This window comes from Drosophila grimshawi, unplaced genomic scaffold (assembly GCF_018153295.1).
Source record: "Drosophila grimshawi isolate 15287-2541.00 unplaced genomic scaffold, ASM1815329v1 contig_1006, whole genome shotgun sequence".
Lineage (NCBI taxonomy): Eukaryota > Metazoa > Arthropoda > Insecta > Diptera > Drosophilidae > Drosophila > Drosophila grimshawi.
Genome location: NW_025062489.1, coordinates 2,789,621 through 2,808,958, shown reverse-complemented (window position 1 = coordinate 2,808,958; position 19,338 = coordinate 2,789,621). Strand labels below are relative to the sequence as shown.

The following is a 19,338-nucleotide window of genomic DNA, read 5'->3' as shown; positions in this document are numbered from 1 at the left end:
TTTAGTCATTTAATCGTTGAGTTGACTCGAGCGTGGGTGGGATTGAGACACTCACCTGCGCTATTGCCAGCGGTGCCATTGCCATTGATATGGCCATTAGCAGCAGCGGCAGCCAAACAGAGTTGGCAGGCGCGCCCATTATGTAAATGCTCGATGTGTGTGATCTGCTTCGGTTGTCTAACTGAACCCAGCGCCCCCAATGGAATGGATTTAAATACTCGATGGCAGCTGCATTCATTTTTGCCACGAGCTGTCGCCCAGTCGCGAGCGCACAGACGTGATCTATGGCCGCATATCAGATGCATCATCAACATACATCATCGACTGACAACCTTGCTTCATCTCAGCGGTGCGTCAGACGGCATCAGGGTCAACAAGTTGTTGCACTAACTACTCAATGGGCGCGTATGATCACAATGAGCCAGTATCTTAGCTAGTGGCAAGCGTAACAATGCTCCATGAGTTTAAAACGAGTGCGAGAACACAATGCAACTTGTTATTGATGATGATCGCTGCTTTGCGCTCAAAATGGCGGCCATTTCCGGTTGAGAACTCTCTTGTCGGCTTGTCGGCAACTGTACTTTACTCGTGCAACAACAACAACCACAATTGACCTATCAAATTATCCATTCAGGTGCTCCAAAAAGATAGCATAGAATACAAAATAGTCTTTAGACAAGCCATAGACAAGCAAAGAAAATCTGCGGTAAAGAGTGCTTTACTGCAATTAAATCAACCGAAAGAATGCTTTGCGTTTTGACTTCCGCAAAACTGAGCCACGAACAAAAAACGAAACGATTGCATACAAAATACAAGTCAAAGAATGGAAGGTGTTTGCTTATCGACGGCAACTGCTTAGAATTCATATCTCAATTCGCAGTAATTATGAATGCTCACGATGAAATTACGACAAACAAGAGCTGCCACAAAAATGTATGCATGCATCAACTGTTTTTTGTTTAAAATTGCTTTTTTTGCTTTGAATGTGCTTGCTAAATTTGTTTTGGGTATGCGCATGGAATGTAATCACGATCTCTGAAACTGCTCGACCAATTTCGACTAGTGCATGCTGCCTCAGGCAATATACAAAAAAAAAAAAAAAAAAAACTAAAGAAAAAAGTTCACTCTAAATTGGAGCACTGATATTTTTGCGCTTTCATTTTCTTATCATCGATTGCGCGCAATTAAAGTAGCCAGTAATCGATATAGACGAGTTATCGGATCGATATGAGGTAAACTTAATTTTTAATTGTGCGATTCTTTAACAGCCTGCCCTATTTTGACAGATTACCAAAGAACAAAAAACACGAGAACATCAGAAACGAGATTCGAGCTTAACAACACGTGAAAGTAGTTGTCAACCTTGATAGGAACACGAATAAATCGGTTTCAGAACAATTTCTTGAATGCTATTAAGCTGTTAATAAGCAAAACAAGCTACAAAAAAAAACGAATTTTTAAAAAAAATACAATAATTGTTTAACCAAGAGATACATATTTACAAATGTGTTATAGTAATTAAAGTTTTCGACTACAATTAAAGGCATTATAATTAATAATTATTATTATAATATAATAATACTATCAACTCTATAGGTAATCAGGGTATCTGGATCTGTGTTGTTGGAATAAATAATGCAAGATGTTGGAAATAACTGTATTTGCCTATGTACACCGCAGCTTGTCTTGCATTCCCGTTTTGTAGTCTTAATCTGTTGTTGCCTGCGAGCAACGGTAATTGTAAGTTCCTTATGATCAAGACCTTCTACGATGGAATGCTTAAGCTACTTTCATGAAGTAAGAGTCAGTCGCTTTTGGTCGCTTGAATCGCGTAGTATAAGTCGCATGAAGCGGACATATATTCTGTATTAAATACAAAGCTCTGAATAAATATAAACTCCAAGTTATAATGCAAGAAATTAGACATGGACACAATTCACACAAACAGTTTATTCAATATTGTTTTTTAGATCAGAACTCTGAAGTTGACGATGGAGAGGTAAACGTGAACCGAAAACGCCTAACAGGCAGAATACACACGGACAGACAACAACAAAAAATGCACAATAAGAAAAAAATATAAACAATTTTACATATATAAATATATATACATATTTACATATATACATGAATACACACAGCGACATAGAAGTGGGGCGGGCACTGTTCCACTGGCCTAAATTTATGGCCCGTCAATATTCGCAGATCTCAGCAGAATTCGGGCTTGTTGGCCCGGCCCGTTGGGTCTTCTTCTTTAGTAGCTTGAGCCATAGCCGCCGTTGTCATCACTGTCGCCGTAGCAGCTGCAACGAGAAGCGAATTCAGAGAGTGAACAAAAAACTGCCACAATGATTTTCAATTTATTTTTGTTATTTTTTTGTTTCGTTTTTTTCTTATTTTTTGTTTGTTTATTATTATTATTATTAGAAACTAGCCAACAAGCATAGCAATAAGACCACAGAAGAATTCCCTACATAAACAACTATACACTATACAGAGATTTGTGAAAGGTAGAAGGAGGTGCGGATGGGTGCCTAGAACCAGGTGCGCAGATAGTCACTGATGGGTGGCACATTGTAGGTGTCCAAGCTGTAGCCGTCAAGGGTGTGACTATTGTAGCCATACGTCTTAGATGGCGTCCGTGAGTAGTCAGCTTGAACCGCCGACTCGGGCTCGGTGGATGCATCGAAGCCCCATCCGCCTAGGCGACCATCAATGAGCTTCTTAAGAAAGTCGGTCGTCTGCTTCTTTTGCTCAGGCTCTGGGTCGACCAGGGCACCACCATAATGTGAATTGTTATCAACATAATCCGGATGCTTGTAAACAATGCCCGAAATGATGGTGTCCAGATGATTGTCGGCCATATGCTCCACCGGATAGCCACTGCCAATGCCAAGCACTGATTTTGCATAATTTCGAGGATTTATCGATTGCAAATCGCCGGCGAATTGCAGCGGTGTTGAGCTCTGCTCAAGCGGATCCGGCACCGAGGTGGTCGACAGCAAAGCCCGCAGTTGTGAATCATCCACAAACTTATATTCATTGTAGTTGCCAGTCAACGGCGATGGTATCTGCAGTGGAAAATAGCTGAAAGTCGAACGCTTGGCGGGAATCGAATTAACTAGTGATGGCTCTTCCGATTGCTCCGGCTGCTCTGGCTGCTGCTCTGGCTGCTGCTCCGGCTGCTCGGATTGCTCGGATTGCTCGGGCTGCTCGGTGATGGCAGGACTGCTCATATGCTGGGCATCCTCAGCAGTATCGGATGGTGGTGCACTGGCTGTAATGGCACCACAGCCCATATGGCATTGTCCACGTTTGAAACTGGGATTAAGCGTCTCCGGCATGAATTGTATGATCTCTGGAGCGGTCAGATCAGCGTTGGCACGCTCCTGTTCCAGCAGATCATACTCACCCTTAATGTCGCGCTTTGTCATGTGACGGGTTCTCAGTCCCAGCCACCGTTTGTCATGGCCCGATCTTAAAGAGGGCGTCTTTTTCGACTTGCGCTTGCTCTTGGACGACGTCGTCTGTGGGGGCACCAGCCCAAACAGATGCATCTTGTGCTGCTGCTGTGGGCTCAGATCCTTGTGATAGAATTTAACATATCGCGGCGGACGCTCCTGCAGCTGCTGCTGTCGCATTAAACGCTTGCGCAGCAGTGAGCCGGGACCGGAGCTCAGATCACGACGACGACGTATAGCATTCGGACTTGAGTTGGGCGGCTGGGCTACGTACCTTGGCTTGGCCGTGGAGCATCTGCTGCAGGTACAGGTCGACTTGTCCTGGGCGCGACAATCTAACAATGAAAGTTGTGCATTAGTTGACGCGCGTGCAAATCATTTCAAAATAAAAGACTCACCTGATTTGGTGGCCGTAACACGATCCACCTTGGCATACAGCTTGGCTGGCTTGTTTTTGGGTGGTGCTGGCGTACGTGGTTCCTCCACGGTGAAATCGAAGCTGTAACTGATCTTTGCCTTGGCCTGCACGGGCTTCTCCACACGATAGCCATACTCGCCGCCCGTATACTGCTTTGGCTTGCTCGGTCTGGGCACATTTAACTGATAGCCAAGCTGGGTGGGGCAATCGCAGCCCTCGTCGCCCGTATAGACGACCTGAACCGGCGTCGGTGCTGGCGCAGCGTTGACAAGCAGCATCGTTAGCAGCAAGAGCACCACCATGATCGAGTGCATCGCAAACATGATATGGATATGGATATGGATTGTATGCACTTGTATGTATTTGTTGTGGTATCAAACGGCGTCTGCTTTGGTGTCAGACGTATTGGCTACTAGCCAAAGCTCGGCGTGTTCCATTCTTTATATCGGCTTCGACTCCATCCCAGTGCAATCTCTCACGCAACAACCCAACGACCACGTCTGGAGCGCTCTGTCTGTTCTGGTCAGCGGCGACGACTCTCGATGAACTTGAACTTGAACAATGTTTTTTCTGCTTTCGCTCTAAGTTGTTATTATTGTTGTTGTTTATGTTTCGTTTAAACTGCTGCTCTTGTTGTTGTTGCTGTTGTTGTTGGTCGCGCTGACCTTTTCAAATAATATGCACTTGCGATATTTTCCGTCAAAAGTCATGTTCCCAGCGTTCGTTTATTTCAGTGCCGCAGCAAGTGTTGCACTTGGACTTGGACTAGGGGCAACTAAATACAATATTTACCATATTTTTAATTATTTATGCATTTATGTTTATGTTTGATTTACAACTGCATTCTTTTGAACACGAAAGCCCATCCATTATTCGATACATCTCACACAAAATAGTAGCCGCCTTTAAAGTCCGTCTTGTTTATGCTAATATTTTCATCATAACAAAAAAAAAAAAGAAGAAAGATCGCAAGTTTATGTTTATTAAGTAATGTTTATTATGCGCTGTATACTTTTGGGGTAAAAAAATTAAGAAAAAATATGCTTATGAAAATGATCAGTCAAACGCGTTCTTTGCTTATCGCGAAAAGGTTTTTTCTTTCGTTCAACTGATTAAAATCTTTAAGTGCAAATTATCTTGTCGAGCATGCTCTTCCAGATATTAAATTACAAGCAAGATTTGGCTGAGCTTCAATGAACTAAAAACGCCTCTTTTTTTTTGCCTGCATTCAAACAAAATTCTTAAACGGTTTTTTAATGGAGTATGCCGTGAATATTTATTTCCCCAGTACATACAAATGTGCATGTTTTGGTAGAAAATCAAATAATAAAATGTGCAAAATGTCCAACATGCCTAAAATATACGTATTCTGCTTAGCTTTAAACATTTCTTGATTTGTGTATTTAAATACTAATACATACATAGATACATACATACAAACATATATCCATTTCCATTCAGATACAATTAATTATTTACAGGCTGACACAGAGTCCGTTTCTGCGCCAAACTTCACCATCTAATAATGGCTGCCACCCTCAACCTCCTGCCGACGTGCATTGCGGTAAGAAGTGACGCGACCAGGCTTGAAACCACAGTCGACGGTTACTTTGCCGCCCACCTTGGCATAGCTATCGCTGCTGGAGTCGGAACTGTAGCTTGATTTGCGGGTATTAATCTTTCTGAACTTGGGGTTTTTGTATTGTTCGGTAATGTAACCAAGCTGCTTGTATGTCAACTGTGGCGTTGACTCATCATCGTCGTTGGCTTTCTCCTCCTCTTCCTCAACATATTCCTCGTCTTCCTGCTTGACGGCATAGGTGCGCTTCTTCAGTGTGATGACGTCGCTTTTCAGCTTGAACAGATTCTCCTCGGCCACATTAGAATGGAAGACCTTTTGCTGTCCATCCACAGGCTTCTGCGCAAATCCATATGCCAACTTCGCCTCGGGCACATTGATTGCCTTGCCAGCCTGAACAGCCAGACTAACGCTTATGGGATCTGCTGGTGCACTGTCATCATGTGACTTCTCGGACACATACCGAATGCTAAAATAAAAGAGTTGTGTCAAAACAGGAGGAGCAGCGATCGATTGTTTACATACTTATCATAGCTGGAGCTTGTACTGGAGCTGCTGTAGCTGCTATCTTCATTCTGGCAGCTGCAGGTGGGCTTGCATGGCTTCTGTGGAAACGACGAGAGTTTTGGGTATCGGTATCGTATTTGAGTTTTGAATTCTATCATTGCATGAGATTGTTGATGCTTGGCGCACGTACGGGATGATAATGACGACAGAGCGATCAATGCGGCCCAAGTCCATTATGCTGATGATGATGATGATGAACATGTTGGTGCTGGCAATGGTGGTGTTGGTGGTGGTGTTGGTTGTTGTGGTGTCAGTTCTGATGACGCAAGAACAACGTTGCTGCTGTTGCCCTAATACTGTTCACATTGAACGTTGATAGCTGATAGCGCTTGCATGCGGAAACGTTGCTCGCAGCTTTCAACAGTCAACAGTCGACTGTCAACTGTCAGCTGCCGAGGATAAATGTGTGTATCTATGTATGTATATATATCTATATAGATATGGTGTTAATTATGCATGTATGTGTGCTGTTGTGTTAAACTGGGAACTGGGAACTGGGCATTGTGGTAGTCTTTAGTGTAACTGGATTTGATTTTTGATGATGCTAAGCTTAAGTTTGGCTAGCCACTGGATTAGTCATCGGCCATAGCCATAGCCGTAGCTCGATGGCAGCATGTGAACTGCACGACCCCTCTTGGGGCAGTCCACATGCTCCAAGCGCTGCAGCCGCTCGGCCAGACGTTGTGCCGCCAACGTCTTGGCCTCGATGGCGCCCTCAAGCATGCGGCGGCTCAGCAGATTGTTAAACGCATGCACATATTGAAAGAGCTCACGTACTTTGCCGCAGGTCTTGGGCAGCTGGGCGGGTTCGATGAGCTGCTTACTGCACCAGCAATTGTCACCAATGGGCGATAGATTCACCTCGCCCTGCTCATAGTAGCGCGGCTTTGGTCGCACTATTGTCGGTCCCTGGCAGCTCTGGCAGTAATCCGTGCCCTTCTCCGAGCACACGCAGGCCGCACGCAACTGCTTAGATAGATGCAGATGATAGATAGATAAGCTGTTTGTCCAAATGTGCAAATTTTAGTCAATTGTACTTACACCCTGGCTGCAGAGCAGCGCCAGCAGCAATGTCAACAGTAATTTGCACCCGTGCATCTTAGTTCGGTATTATTTGTATTATTCGTGTTATTATTATTATTATATGTATATACTGATGGGTGGCTCGTCTTATCTGTCGCGTGCTGCTCTGCGCTCGTTTAACGTTTGAAGTCACCCCGATGAGACCGACACGTTTTATACCCAAGTTCAAAACTCAGCTCAGTTCAGCTCAGTTCAGCTCAGCTCATCTTCTTGTTGTTGTTGTTGTACCGAGTTGTTGGTGCACTTCATTATATTTGTATTATTTTAATGTTCTTGTTGTCTATGCACTCTCAACTCTCATCGTAATTCGAGCGAAAAGAAATTCGGCATCATCATGGCATGGCTTCATCTTCATCATCAGCGGGGACACTTTCTCATTTTAGTGCGCCAGGGTTACACGTCAGGCTCAGGGCTGGCTTCGCAGTTGCTGTTGCTGAATGCGGCTGCTGTGGCTGCTGCTTTCGCTCGGCAGTTGCACGTGCCCAAGAACCCAACGGCTAGTGTACAGCGACATGTGGATGTTATGGGATGTGTTGATAAACAGAACTGGGCAAATTCCATGAAATTCATATCATTACCGCTGCTGTCGTTGTCTCTCTCGCTACCGACGTCTAGTCGATTGTTCATCTTCTTTCTTTTTTTTTTTGTTAAAGCCCAGTATCAGTCTCTGTCCTAATTATACCCTTGTAGAGGGTATTACAATTTTGTCGTGGCATGGAGATGTCTTCGACTTGATTAGTCGAGTTGCTATTGCCAAGTCTGTCTGTATGTCTACTCATTTCTTGTCTAAGTTGTGCTCCTCAGCTTAAAAATTGATTGAGTTGCAACTTGGCGTATTTCCGCCTTTTTCCTTCGTTCACCCAGGAGTCAACGTCCGCCCGAATCGGATCACTATATTCTATAGCTTACAACGGTCAAATCTAAGCTGTGCAATCGAAATATTTACTTCACAACTGTCAACAGAATTTACAGCTCAAATCCAGTTGTAAAACAGAGCTGGATGGCAGCCGATTGACATATTCGACAAGGGTATGTAATTATCGGTGTGTCAAAGATTAGCGTTCTTTATTCCAATTGAATGTTCCATATAATACACATGTTTCCCGGATTGTTTATCAGCAGCAAAATAATCTACCATTTAATAAGTAGCGCTTGCCATAGTTCAGTTGTACAACAGCAAGTGTTCGTAATACAAGCATCAGCAAGAAACTTCTACAATCTACAATCTACGTAATTCGACATTCTCAGGACTTAAGCGAAAAATGGCGGCAAAAAAAGTGAACTTAAATGCACGCACCTTCCTGGTGTTAAGCGGCAGCTCGAATCCGCTTGGCCAGATGCTCGCCCAGGAGATGTGCGGCCGCCTGGCAACGGGCTCGATGGCGCTAATTCTGGACGAGAATCGGGCGCAATTGGAATTGTTGGAAAAGCTGTTGAAGCAACAATTGAAACCAAATTCGGTGCAAATATTCACTGGTCTTTTGAATGCGGACCATAGCAATGGCGCCCACCTGCTGGAGCAATCCTTGCAAGGCCGTCATCGTAATGACTTCGAACGTGCCATTATCGTGCACAATGAAGGCGATGCCGCCACCCATATATTGATGGAGCCACAGACGGAATTGGCTTGGACCGATTATGTGCAGCGTCACCTTTACGCGCCGGTGGCACTTAATCAACACTTTTTGAATTCCGAAGCCTTAACGGGCATTGAGAAGCTGGTGGTCAATGTGACTTCGTCGTTGCAAGTGCGTCCGCTGGTGTACAACACGCTGCTCTGCTCGTGCAAGCGAGCTCGTGACATGTACTTCCGTTCCATGGCCTCGGAAGAGGCGCTCGCCGATGTCCATGTGTTGAGCTATGGGCCTGGTCTGTTTGATACTCATCAAACCCAGTGCGGTATCAATGGCAATTATCTGATACCGGAGGAACTATTGATGGTATCACAGGACCAGATAATGCTACGCGTCCAGCCACTGCAGTCAACACTGAAACTGATCAACATTCTGGAGAAGATCGCCTTTGTATCCGGTCATGATGTGGACTATTACGACACTTTCAACTTATGAGTAGCAATGCAGTCGTGGTCTCTGCATCCAGACCCACTCCCCGATTGGATCTGGTTCGCAGAAACGCACGTTAACATGACGAATGATATTAACCAATCTGTGCCTATGAAAACGGACTTAAATAAATTTTGGCTGTTATGGCAACAAAACATCCGAAAAGCAAAAATTTATGTATTTCATTTATTGCCTTTCCTTGGTTCCTTGGGGTTTGCCTTATTAACCCAATTCTATTTGTGAACTTTTTATTTTTAGCTTGACAACCAGTTGCCGTCGTGGCTAATCGTGAGACAACAGTTTGTTTTTCGTCTGAGTCATTGGTAGGGGAGATAATGCTGAATTTACACAGCGCCAATTATTAATTTAAAATTGAATTTTATGTACTAAAAATTGCGCATCAACTCAACAATCCAACAATCAACAGGCGATGTCATAATTTATTTTGTTACATATATTTATTATTGTCAAGTTTACTGTAATAATTGTTATTCAATAACATATATATTATTAACAGTATTTGATAATGGATTCCATTTTTCCACAACTTACTTATTTTCGCGACCGGTTGCAGAACCACGTCAACCCTTTGGCTGGCACACTTGGGTTCAAATGCAACGCCCAGGCGGTTGAAGCGACTCCATGCAGCGACCTCTGGACTGTAGGGCGCTAAATTAATGTGTTACTAATGTAATATTTAATGTTATTTATTATCTGCTAAAACCAGTTCCATGTTTATGTTATAGATTCTAATTCAGTGCTATTATTAATTCATACCTTTACAAGTCAATGTTTTATATCCTTTCAATAGGTTGATTAATGTTTAAATATAATTGCTACATACAAAAATATGATATTATATTGACTATTTTAACATCGTTTCACATCTTTGAAAAATTCCCCTGGGTCCCAGAAGATTTTGCTCTGTGTGGTTAGCCAATAAGCACCACGCAGACAATACATAGAAACGTCACATCGACTGACAAGTGGCTGCTTGAAAATTCAGATGCTTCGGGTACTCCTCTCGTTCGGGTTCTGAGGGCATTCACACGAAGGCGACGAACATTATTTAAGTATAGTGTGGCGATCAGCGAAAGCAGCTCATTGCTTCGCTAGCTTTCGCTGCGACGTGTTCTAGAGCAGGCATGAACAGACTTTTTCTACTAGGTCCTTGAGGGTTATGGATCGCTCAGACTCTTGAGTGTGTGTAAAGATAGCAGCAACACTTTATCCTTGCCTTTTCGTATGCAAGCTGACACTCGATTTTGAATTTTGTAATTTTTGGTCCTGAAGTCCGCAAAATGTATGGTGCAAATTTAAAGAGGGTATTAGTGTCCCGACATGCTAAATTCATTGTATGACGGCTTTTCGAACAAACCATTTCGATGCTGCTCAGCGAGATTTGTAGCCCAAATTCTAACTTTTCATGCAGTCAGATTCCAGTCGATTTCACTTCTCTATGTATTGTCTGCTTAGTGATTGAAGCTTGCATCGATAAGATGCTATTTTTATTTTGGATTCATAATATCGATACTTATGGTATTTTTTTAATACAATCGATACTCTTGGTATTTTATTAAATACATACTTGACTAAATCCCTTAACGGTTTTTACCTTTTATTGTAATTAATTTTTGATTTGTTGCGGTATATGGAACATGTTTATTTTACTGGCGTTGCATTTTTTTTTTTTCAATTTTGTAATTTTCCAAATTTATTCCATATGAAATATATATATATACAGGCAACACTCCGTCTTCATCCCCTCTTCTTATTTTTATATTTTGTCGGGTGACTCAGTGCATAGCAACGCGATTGTTGTCGCTTATGTCGATGAACCATTCACAAAACTGTATAATTTTTATACAAGCCGAAATATCATTGATAAGATCCAATCACGATTGCTGGCTCAGCAACAAAGTTGTGCGAACCAAATGACCCATGGCAATTATAATTGCTTAATTATGAAATAGCACTGTATTTGGAAACTGTGGCAAATATATAAATATAATTATGAATGTGCAAAGCAAATGACATACATAGCTGTATGGATTACATCCGCCCTAGTCATACATTGTATGTTTAATTGCAAAATCCCGCAATTATTATTGGATTATTTTGATGTGACACACATATTTATATATTTAAGTACGCAGCATACAGTGTCTCACAGTTCAAAAGACGCAGTGCCTAGCAAAAAATTTAAAGTGCTATAAAGTTTAAACAAAGAAACAAACGCAAAATGTTTAAATGCCAATTTATTTTATGTTATATCACGTTTGAAAAATTAACTTTAGTTTTTATTAAAATATTAATTAATTAATTAAAATTAGTCAAAACTGAAAACATATCCAAAATACATGTCACCGCTTATTTATTATTAGACAGTCTTAAAAAAATAACATATTTGGCGTATAAAACTTAAAGAAAGATGTTAATACTTAGTATGATATCATTCCTCCTCCGTGATTGACTGTTGCCTTTAAGTCTTTGGGATTCGGCTCCGTATTTGACTGTCGCCACACATAATTCCATCCGTCCGAGGCAAACATTTTGAATTTGGACTCATCTGCAAATTTGTCTGTGTTCCAGAAAGTGGGTTCTTGTCCAAGTGGGTTTTGGCGAGCGTCATCCTAGTCCCTTCTTTTTTTTCGCTTATAAAGGGCTTCTTCCGTGGTACTCGGACATTGAAGTCATGGTTGCGCAGAACCCGGCGCACAGTTTCCGCACAGCACTTTTTCCCCATTTCATCCTGCACCTGTTGAGTCAGTTTTGGAGCCGATAGTGTAGGATTTTTCCTTTTTATCCTGATGATCCTCCGCTCTTCCTTTTCGGTGAAAATCTTGTGTGGTGCCTTTCTGCCCTTGTCCTCTATCCGATTTTCGTCGACGAAGCGCCGAATGATGTTGGTCACAGTTGATTTGCTTAGATTTACCATTTTAGCTATTTGGCCATGTGAATATCCTTTTTTGAAGTGCTCCAGGATGAGATTCCGTTGTTCAATGGTAGTCCGCTTGCCCATAGTCCTTGTTGGCCGGTTGCACTCGAGATGCAGGATATAACTAAACTGACTACGAAGGATTGCTCTATTTATACCGAAAATAATCAACCCGACGTAAAAAATCCGGGTTTTATGGCACCCAGGTGTCCATAACGCCCCTGATCCAAATTCGCTGTGACCATAAATTAAGGTACTTTTTTACATAACCCGGCCCAGCCGGTGGGAAAACCCCAGTTTATTGGGATCATATATTCATTATGGTGGTTAATATATGTACCTGCCATCGCTCTTTGGAATTTTTGAAAAATATTTAATAATTAGTTTATGGCAGGCAATTAAATTTTTGGCTAGACACTGCGTCTTTTGAACTGTGAGACACTGTATGTTTGTATAGAAATCGATTAGGTTGGTGCAGCATCAGTCTAATTAAATGGAAAAATCCTAAAGCTGTTTTTGTTGTCATTAGAAATCTCATTTAAAATATTAAAGTACATTTTAAATATTGAAGCTTGAAAACTTTTGATAGATTTCTGTTCATTTGTAAATACAGTAAATAAATAAAAAAAATTACAGATTTAAAGCTTACAAGCTATAACGTTGATTATTGATTATAGAGTGTGTATGCCATATATGTATATACATATTTAAATTTAATCTGATTGTGATTTATTTTACAGGGCGATAGTAAGAAGAAAATATCGAGTCGATAGTATCGAGTGATCTGGAATCCGCTTTACAAAAGTGTACTTTTGATTATAATTAATTTATAATTTGTATTGAGGTGTGAATGATTTTAAATTAGGTAACTAGCACAAATGTTGATGCATTTAACTCCATATCTGTTTGACCTTGACAGTTGCAAATGCAAATGCATTCCACACTGTTTGGCCGGGGCCGATTGATAAGCGACTACTGGTTATATTCAATTATGAGTCTTAATTATGCGATCTCAATAGCGACAATTAATAATCAATTTGAATTTAAATGCGAACAACATGTAGCGCCGATAACCTCACTGAGGTAATGTCATTCCGAGCGAATCTTAATGCTGCAGCAGGCAAACATTCCCGTACATATGTATATGCATCCATAAAATATACTTATACATATGTATGTTAGTATGGGAGCAAAAGCTCATCAACAAAGTGTGCCTGAGTTGAAGCTCAGCACGAATTTAAACTAACAAACTTTGTAACCCCAAAACACACTCATACTCACACACACACACACACACACATGTGAATACAGTACGAGTTGAAGCTTTTTCGGAAGCTGCCTGATGAAAGCTGCTTTAAACAGCCAGTCACAAACCTGCACAGAACCAACTGTTGTCGCTGTTTGTTGGACTGAGTTGAACTTGCCTTTCACCATGAATCTGGAGCAGCGCACTTATCTGTTGGTGACGGGCGCCTCGCGCGGCATTGGACGCGAAATGGCCCTTCAGTTGTCCCATCAGGTGAAGGCGGCCGGTTCGGTGGTGGTACTCTTGGGTCGCAGCGAGCCGTTGCTGCAGGAGGCCAAGGCGACCATATTGACGGATCACAGCAAGCTGGTAGTGCACACCTATTCATTGGAACTGGCCACAGCCAACACAGCGGACTTTGTGCGCATTCTGGACGAAACGCTAAGGGGCATTGATGTCAAACAATTTGAGCGGTCGATTGTCATTCACAATGCTGGCACATTGGGCGACACATCCAAGCATGCCAGGGAATTGGGCGATACCGGGATACTGGAACAATATTATCACATCAACTTGTTCTCGGCGATGGCATTGAACTGTGAGTTCATGCGTACGTTTGCCGGCATACCCAAGCTGGTGGTAAATCTTAGCACATTGGCGGCCCTGGAGCCATTCTCTTCCATGGCCTACTACTGTACGGTGAAGTCGGCACGTGAAATGTACTTTCGTGTGCTCGCACTGGAGGAGCCGCCAGCTGAGACGCTAGTGGTTAATTACGCACCAGGCGTCATTGACACACAGATGACACTTCAGGTGCAGAGCGAATCACACGATCCGTCATTGGCTGCCGCATTCAGGGAGCAGCGAGAGTCCAAGACCATGCTGACACCGCAGCAAACGGTGCTCAAGTTTGTGCAGGTGCTGCAGGCACATAAGTTTAAGTCGGGCGATCACGTTGACTACCGAGACTAGGAGTAAGCAATTTAGTTCTTCCGGTTTATGGGTTTTCTATTACACTCAAATAAAGCTTAAACAAAACTATCAAAAAAAAAAGTAAAGTTTTGAACTTTTAAAAGAAATCTGCAGCGGCGCTTCGTCTCTTTGCTGGTATCTTTAGCAGATCGTCAGTCAGTGTGGAGCCGGTATCGATGGGTGTTGCATTGCCGGAGCTGTTGGCCTTGGCTGGTGTCTGTTGTTTGCCACCGCTCGGCATCGGCCGCACCACACCTGGTGTGACTTTGCGCTTGCGCGCCTGTCCTGGCGATGGTGTCAGTAACGGTGTGTGATGTGTGCGCAGCCCCAGTTTGCTGCTGGCGAGCCGACGCGCAGCCGGCGACATGCTGGCCAGACGCTCCATGCTGGAGCGCACGAAGGGCGAACCGATGTTGCGTCGCGCTGTATTTAGAGCTTGTTGTTTTTGGTTGCGCATCTTCTCGCTGACCTTCTCCGCCAGCGCAATGGCAATGTTCTCCCTGCGCGAGTTCTCATTGATGTGAAACGAGGGCCCAGGCGTATTGCGCAGAGGCGTATCGCCACCATCTAGCCGAAAGGGCGTTCCATCGATCTCACCCCAGGTCATAATGGGTGAGAAAGCTTCGCCGGGACATACGGATGGTGAGCGCAACAGATCAAAGCCACGAATACGAGGCGTTCCCGTTCCCTGTGAACTGGCCTCTTCACCCGTTGCATTCATCTTGGTGAGACTGACATTTGTAGCTGGCTTGCTGCCCGGCGTTTCGGGCTGGGACGTGGCCGGCAGTCTTGTGGCATTGTGCTGAATGCTTTGTTTGCGTTCGGCGAGCTGAACGCGTTCCTGTTCGGTCAACTCAACGCCATCAGGCACATACATAATGGAATTCATGTTGGTGTATTTCCACGTCTCAATCTTGCGCAAGGGATCGGGATCTTCAAATTGCTGCTCAATGCTGGGTAACATTAATGCACGCTGCAGTTGCTCCATGGACAGCTGCTCATGATTGTACAACAAGGCGTACTTTAGTCGCAGCTTCGCCTCGGCCGTTTCAATTATTTCCTGAAAACTTTGATTATCCTCGCTGGTGTAGTGCTGCAGAAAGGCGTCCAAGGACATTTTGTGTCCAAGGGCATCCGGTTGTCCACCTTCGGCCTTGGAGCACTGACTGCCACCGCTGACACTGAGTGGCGTGTCTGGACGTGGCGTTGCACTGGCGTCAGTGGTGCCCAGTGGTGTTTCAAATGTGGCTGGTGACATGGCTGCAAGAGAGCCAAATATCTTGTTGAGTGTATTGCTAGCTGCGGGTGTAATAATAATCAGCTTACCATTGTTGCGACTATTAGAGCCGCGCCGGTTTCCAGTGCCGGAGACACGGCCAAGACTGTAGCGTGCTCGTATTTCGGCCATTTGTAAAAAATCGCGGCGCGACTCCGCTTCCAGGTAGTCATTTTGTGCCCGCAGTCGCTCTAGGTCGGGAAAGAAGTCACGCTGTATGATTTTGGACATCTCTTCAATATACCGTTCCTCGGTTAGGATTTTGGGTTTAATTTTGCGTCGATCGTTGCTGTTGGGCAGCGGACGCTTAAACTCTGCCAGTGCTGTGTTTTGCGCCTTGGCTATTTCCACGGCCCGACTGCCGGGTGTGTTGGGCGTGCTTGGTGTATCGGCCATAATACTAGGATCTCTTTAAATTCTGTTTTGGTGAGACTCTCAACTTTAATAAAATCACAAGCCAAACAAACGTTTCATGTCAGCTGGAGGGTTGCCAGACAGATGCAAAACTATTGAATAAGCTATCGTACTATACATTTTTATTTAAAACTTATAATTAAAAACCGTGGAACATACAGTTTCTTATTATAATATTGCAGTGCAAACACACTGTGGCGCATTTACTGCAATTCACAACAATAGACTTTAACATTTTTTTTTTTTAAAAAGGTGGGAAAGGGCTTAAAGTGTCTCAGACCTTATTTCGACGCAGTGTCTAGCCAAAAATTTAATTGCCTGCCATAAACTAATTATTAAATATTTTTCAAAAATTCCAAAGAGCGATGGCAGGTACATATATTAACCACCATAATGAATATATGATCCCAATAAACTGGGGTTTTCCCACCGGCTGGGCCGGGTTATGTAAAAAAGTACCTTAATTTATGGTCACAGCGAATTTGGATCAGGGGCGTTATGGACACCTGGGTGCCATAAAACCCGGATTTTCTACGTCGGGTTGATTATTTTCGGTATAAATAGAGCAATCCTTCGTAGTCAGTTTAGTTATATCCTGCATCTCGAGTGCAACCGGCCAACAAGGACTATGGGCAAGCGGACTACCATTGAACAACGGAATCTCATCCTGGAGCACTTCAAAAAAGGATATTCACATGGCCAAATAGCTAAAATGGTAAATCTAAGCAAATCAACTGTGACCAACATCATTCGGCGCTTCGTCGACGAAAATCGGATAGAGGACAAGGGCAGAAAGGCACCACACAAGATTTTCACCGAAAAGGAAGAGCGGAGGATCATCAGGATAAAAAGGAAAAATCCTACACTATCGGCTCCAAAACTGACTCAGCAGGTGCAGGATGAAATGGGGAAAAAGTGCTGTGCGGAAACTGTGCGCCGGGTTCTGCGCAACCATAACTTCAATGCCCGAGTACCACGGAAGAAGCCCTTTATAAGCGAAAAAAATGAAGGGACTAGGATGACGCTCGCCAAAACCTACTTGGACAAGGACCCACTTTCTCGAACACAGACAAATTTGCAGATGAGTCCAAATTCAAAATGTTTGCCTCGGACGGATGGAATTATGTGTGGCGACAGTCAAATACGGAGCCGAATCCCAAAGACTTAAAGGCAACAGTCAATCACGGAGGAGGAATGATATCATACTAAGTATTAACATCTTTCTTTAAGTTTTATACGCCAAATATGTTACTTTTTTAAGACTGTCTAAAATAAGAGGTGACATGTATTTTGGGTTTTCAGTTTTGACTAATTTTAATTAATTAATTAATATTTTAATAAAAACTAAAGTTGATTTTTCAAACGTGATATAACATAAAATAAATTGGCATTTAAAGATTTTGCTTTTGTTTCTTTGTTTAAACTTTATAGCACTTTAAATTTTTTGCTAGGCACTGCGTCTTTTGAACTGTGAGACACTGTATGCTACGTACTTAAATATATAAATATGTGTGTCACATCAAAATAATCCAATAATAATTGTGGGATTTTGCAATTAAACATACAATGTATGACTAGGGCGGATGTAATCCATACAGCTATGTATGTCATTTGCTTTGCACATTCATAATTATATTTATATATTTGCCACAGTTTCCAAATACAGTGCTATTTCATAATTAAGCAATTATAATTGCCATGGGTCATTTGGTTCGCACAACTTTGTTGCTGAGCCAGCAATCGTGATTGGATCTTATCAATGATATTTCGGCTTGTATAAAAATTATACAGTTTTGTGAATGGTTCATCGACATAAGCGACAACAATCGCGTTGCTATGCACTGAGTCACCCGACAAAATATAAAAATAAGAAGAGGGGATGAAGACGGAGTGTTGCCTGTATATATATGTTTCATATGGAATAAATTTGGAAAATTACAAAATTGAAAAAAAAAAAATGCAACGCCAGTAAAATAAACATGTTCCATGCACTGCAACAAATCAAAAATTAATTACAATAAAAGGTAAAAACCGTTAAGGGATTTAGTCAAGTATGTATTTAATAAAATACCAAGAGTATCGATTGTATTAAAAAAATACCATAAGTATCGATATTATGAATCCAAAATAAAAATAGCATTTTATCGATGCAAGCTTCAATCACTAAGCAGACAATACATAGAGAAGTGAAATCGACTGGAATCTGACTGCATAAAAAGTTAGAATTTGGGCTACAAATCTCGCTGAGCAGCATCGAAATGGTTTGTTCGAAAAGCCGTCATACAATGAATTTAGCATGTCGGGACAGTAATACCCTCTTTAAATTTGCACCATACATTTTGCGGACTTCAGGACCAAAAATTACAAAATTCAAAATCGAGTGTCAGCTTGCATACGAAAAGGCAAGGATAAAGTGTTGCTGCTATCTTTACACACACTCAAGAGTCTGAGCGATCCATAACCCTCAAGGACCTAGTAGAAAAAGTCTGTTCATGCCTGCTCTAGAACACGTCGCAGCGAAAGCTAGCGAAGCAATGAGCTGCTTTCGCTGATCGCCACACTATACTTAAATAATGTTCGTCGCCTTCGTGTGAATGCCCTCAGAACCCGAACGAGAGGAGTACCCGAAGCATCTGAATTTTCAAGCAGCCACTTGTCAGTCGATGTGACGTTTCTATGTATTGTCTGCGTGGTGCTTATTGGCTAACCACACAGAGCAAAATCTTCTGGGACCCAGGGGAATTTTTCAAAGATGTGAAACGATGTTAAAATAGTCAATATAATATCATATTTTTGTATGTAGCAATTATATTTAAACATTAATCAACCTATTGAAAGGATATAAAACATTGACTTGTAAAGGTATGAATTAATAATAGCACTGAATTAGAATCTATAACATAAACATGGAACTGGTTTTAGCAGATAATAAATAACATTAAATATTACATTAGTAACACATTAATTTAGCGCCCTACAGTCCAGAGGTCGCTGCATGGAGTCGCTTCAACCGCCTGGGCGTTGCATTTGAACCCAAGTGTGCCAGCCAAAGGGTTGACGTGGTTCTGCAACCGGTCGCGAAAATAAGTAAGTTGTGGAAAAATGGAATCCATTATCAAATACTGTTAATAATATATATGTTATTGAATAACAATTATTACAGTAAACTTGACAATAATAAATATATGTAACAAAATAAATTATGACATCGCCTGTTGATTGTTGGATTGTTGAGTTGATGCGCAATTTTTAGTACATAAAATTCAATTTTAAATTAATAATTGGCGCTGTGTAAATTCAGCATTATCTCCCCTACCAATG

The 19,338-nt window shown here is 42.3% G+C and overlaps 5 protein-coding genes and 2 long non-coding RNA genes across 7 annotated transcripts; 3 read left to right on the top strand and 4 right to left on the bottom strand.

The window, feature by feature from the left end:
• Positions 1–2,390: 2,390 nt before the first annotated feature.
• LOC122322581 lies at positions 2,391–4,286 on the bottom strand. Its single transcript, XM_043215373.1, has 2 exons — positions 3,860–4,286; positions 2,391–3,796 (listed from the first exon to the last, which is right to left on the bottom strand). Exons 1-2 carry the CDS (start codon positions 4,200–4,202, stop codon positions 2,535–2,537), a joined length of 1,605 nt encoding a protein of 534 aa, XP_043071308.1. The 5' UTR covers positions 4,203–4,286; the 3' UTR covers positions 2,391–2,534.
• An 834-nt stretch (positions 4,287–5,120) lies between these two features.
• On the bottom strand, positions 5,121–7,218 carry LOC122322543. Its single transcript, XM_043215255.1, has 4 exons — positions 7,067–7,218; positions 6,803–6,991; positions 5,984–6,063; positions 5,121–5,927 (listed from the first exon to the last, which is right to left on the bottom strand). The coding sequence occupies exons 1-4, from the start codon at positions 7,121–7,123 to the stop codon at positions 5,399–5,401; spliced, it is 855 nt and encodes a 284-aa protein (XP_043071190.1). The 5' UTR covers positions 7,124–7,218; the 3' UTR covers positions 5,121–5,398.
• A 1,020-nt stretch (positions 7,219–8,238) lies between these two features.
• On the top strand, positions 8,239–9,343 carry LOC6565283 (sepiapterin reductase). Its single transcript, XM_001991095.2, has one exon. It carries the CDS (start codon positions 8,371–8,373, stop codon positions 9,175–9,177), a length of 807 nt encoding a protein of 268 aa, XP_001991131.1. The 5' UTR covers positions 8,239–8,370; the 3' UTR covers positions 9,178–9,343.
• Positions 9,344–9,862: 519 nt separating this feature from the next.
• On the bottom strand, positions 9,863–10,596 carry LOC122322455. Its single transcript, XR_006246618.1, has 2 exons — positions 10,550–10,596; positions 9,863–10,458 (listed from the first exon to the last, which is right to left on the bottom strand). It is a non-coding gene; the product is annotated as an uncharacterized LOC122322455 (long non-coding RNA).
• A 2,945-nt stretch (positions 10,597–13,541) lies between these two features.
• Positions 13,542–14,327, top strand: LOC6565284 (sepiapterin reductase). Its single transcript, XM_001991096.3, has one exon. It carries the CDS (start codon positions 13,542–13,544, stop codon positions 14,325–14,327), a length of 786 nt encoding a protein of 261 aa, XP_001991132.1.
• Positions 14,328–14,401: 74 nt separating this feature from the next.
• LOC6565285 (splicing factor ESS-2 homolog) lies at positions 14,402–16,091 on the bottom strand. The gene is made up of 2 exons (XM_001991097.3): positions 15,654–16,091; positions 14,402–15,587 (listed from the first exon to the last, which is right to left on the bottom strand). The coding sequence occupies exons 1-2, from the start codon at positions 15,997–15,999 to the stop codon at positions 14,425–14,427; spliced, it is 1,509 nt and encodes a 502-aa protein (XP_001991133.1). The 5' UTR covers positions 16,000–16,091; the 3' UTR covers positions 14,402–14,424.
• A 2,140-nt stretch (positions 16,092–18,231) lies between these two features.
• Positions 18,232–18,965, top strand: LOC122322460. The gene is made up of 2 exons (XR_006246619.1): positions 18,232–18,278; positions 18,370–18,965. It is a non-coding gene; the product is annotated as an uncharacterized LOC122322460 (long non-coding RNA).
• The last annotated feature ends 373 nt before the right edge of the window (positions 18,966–19,338 follow it).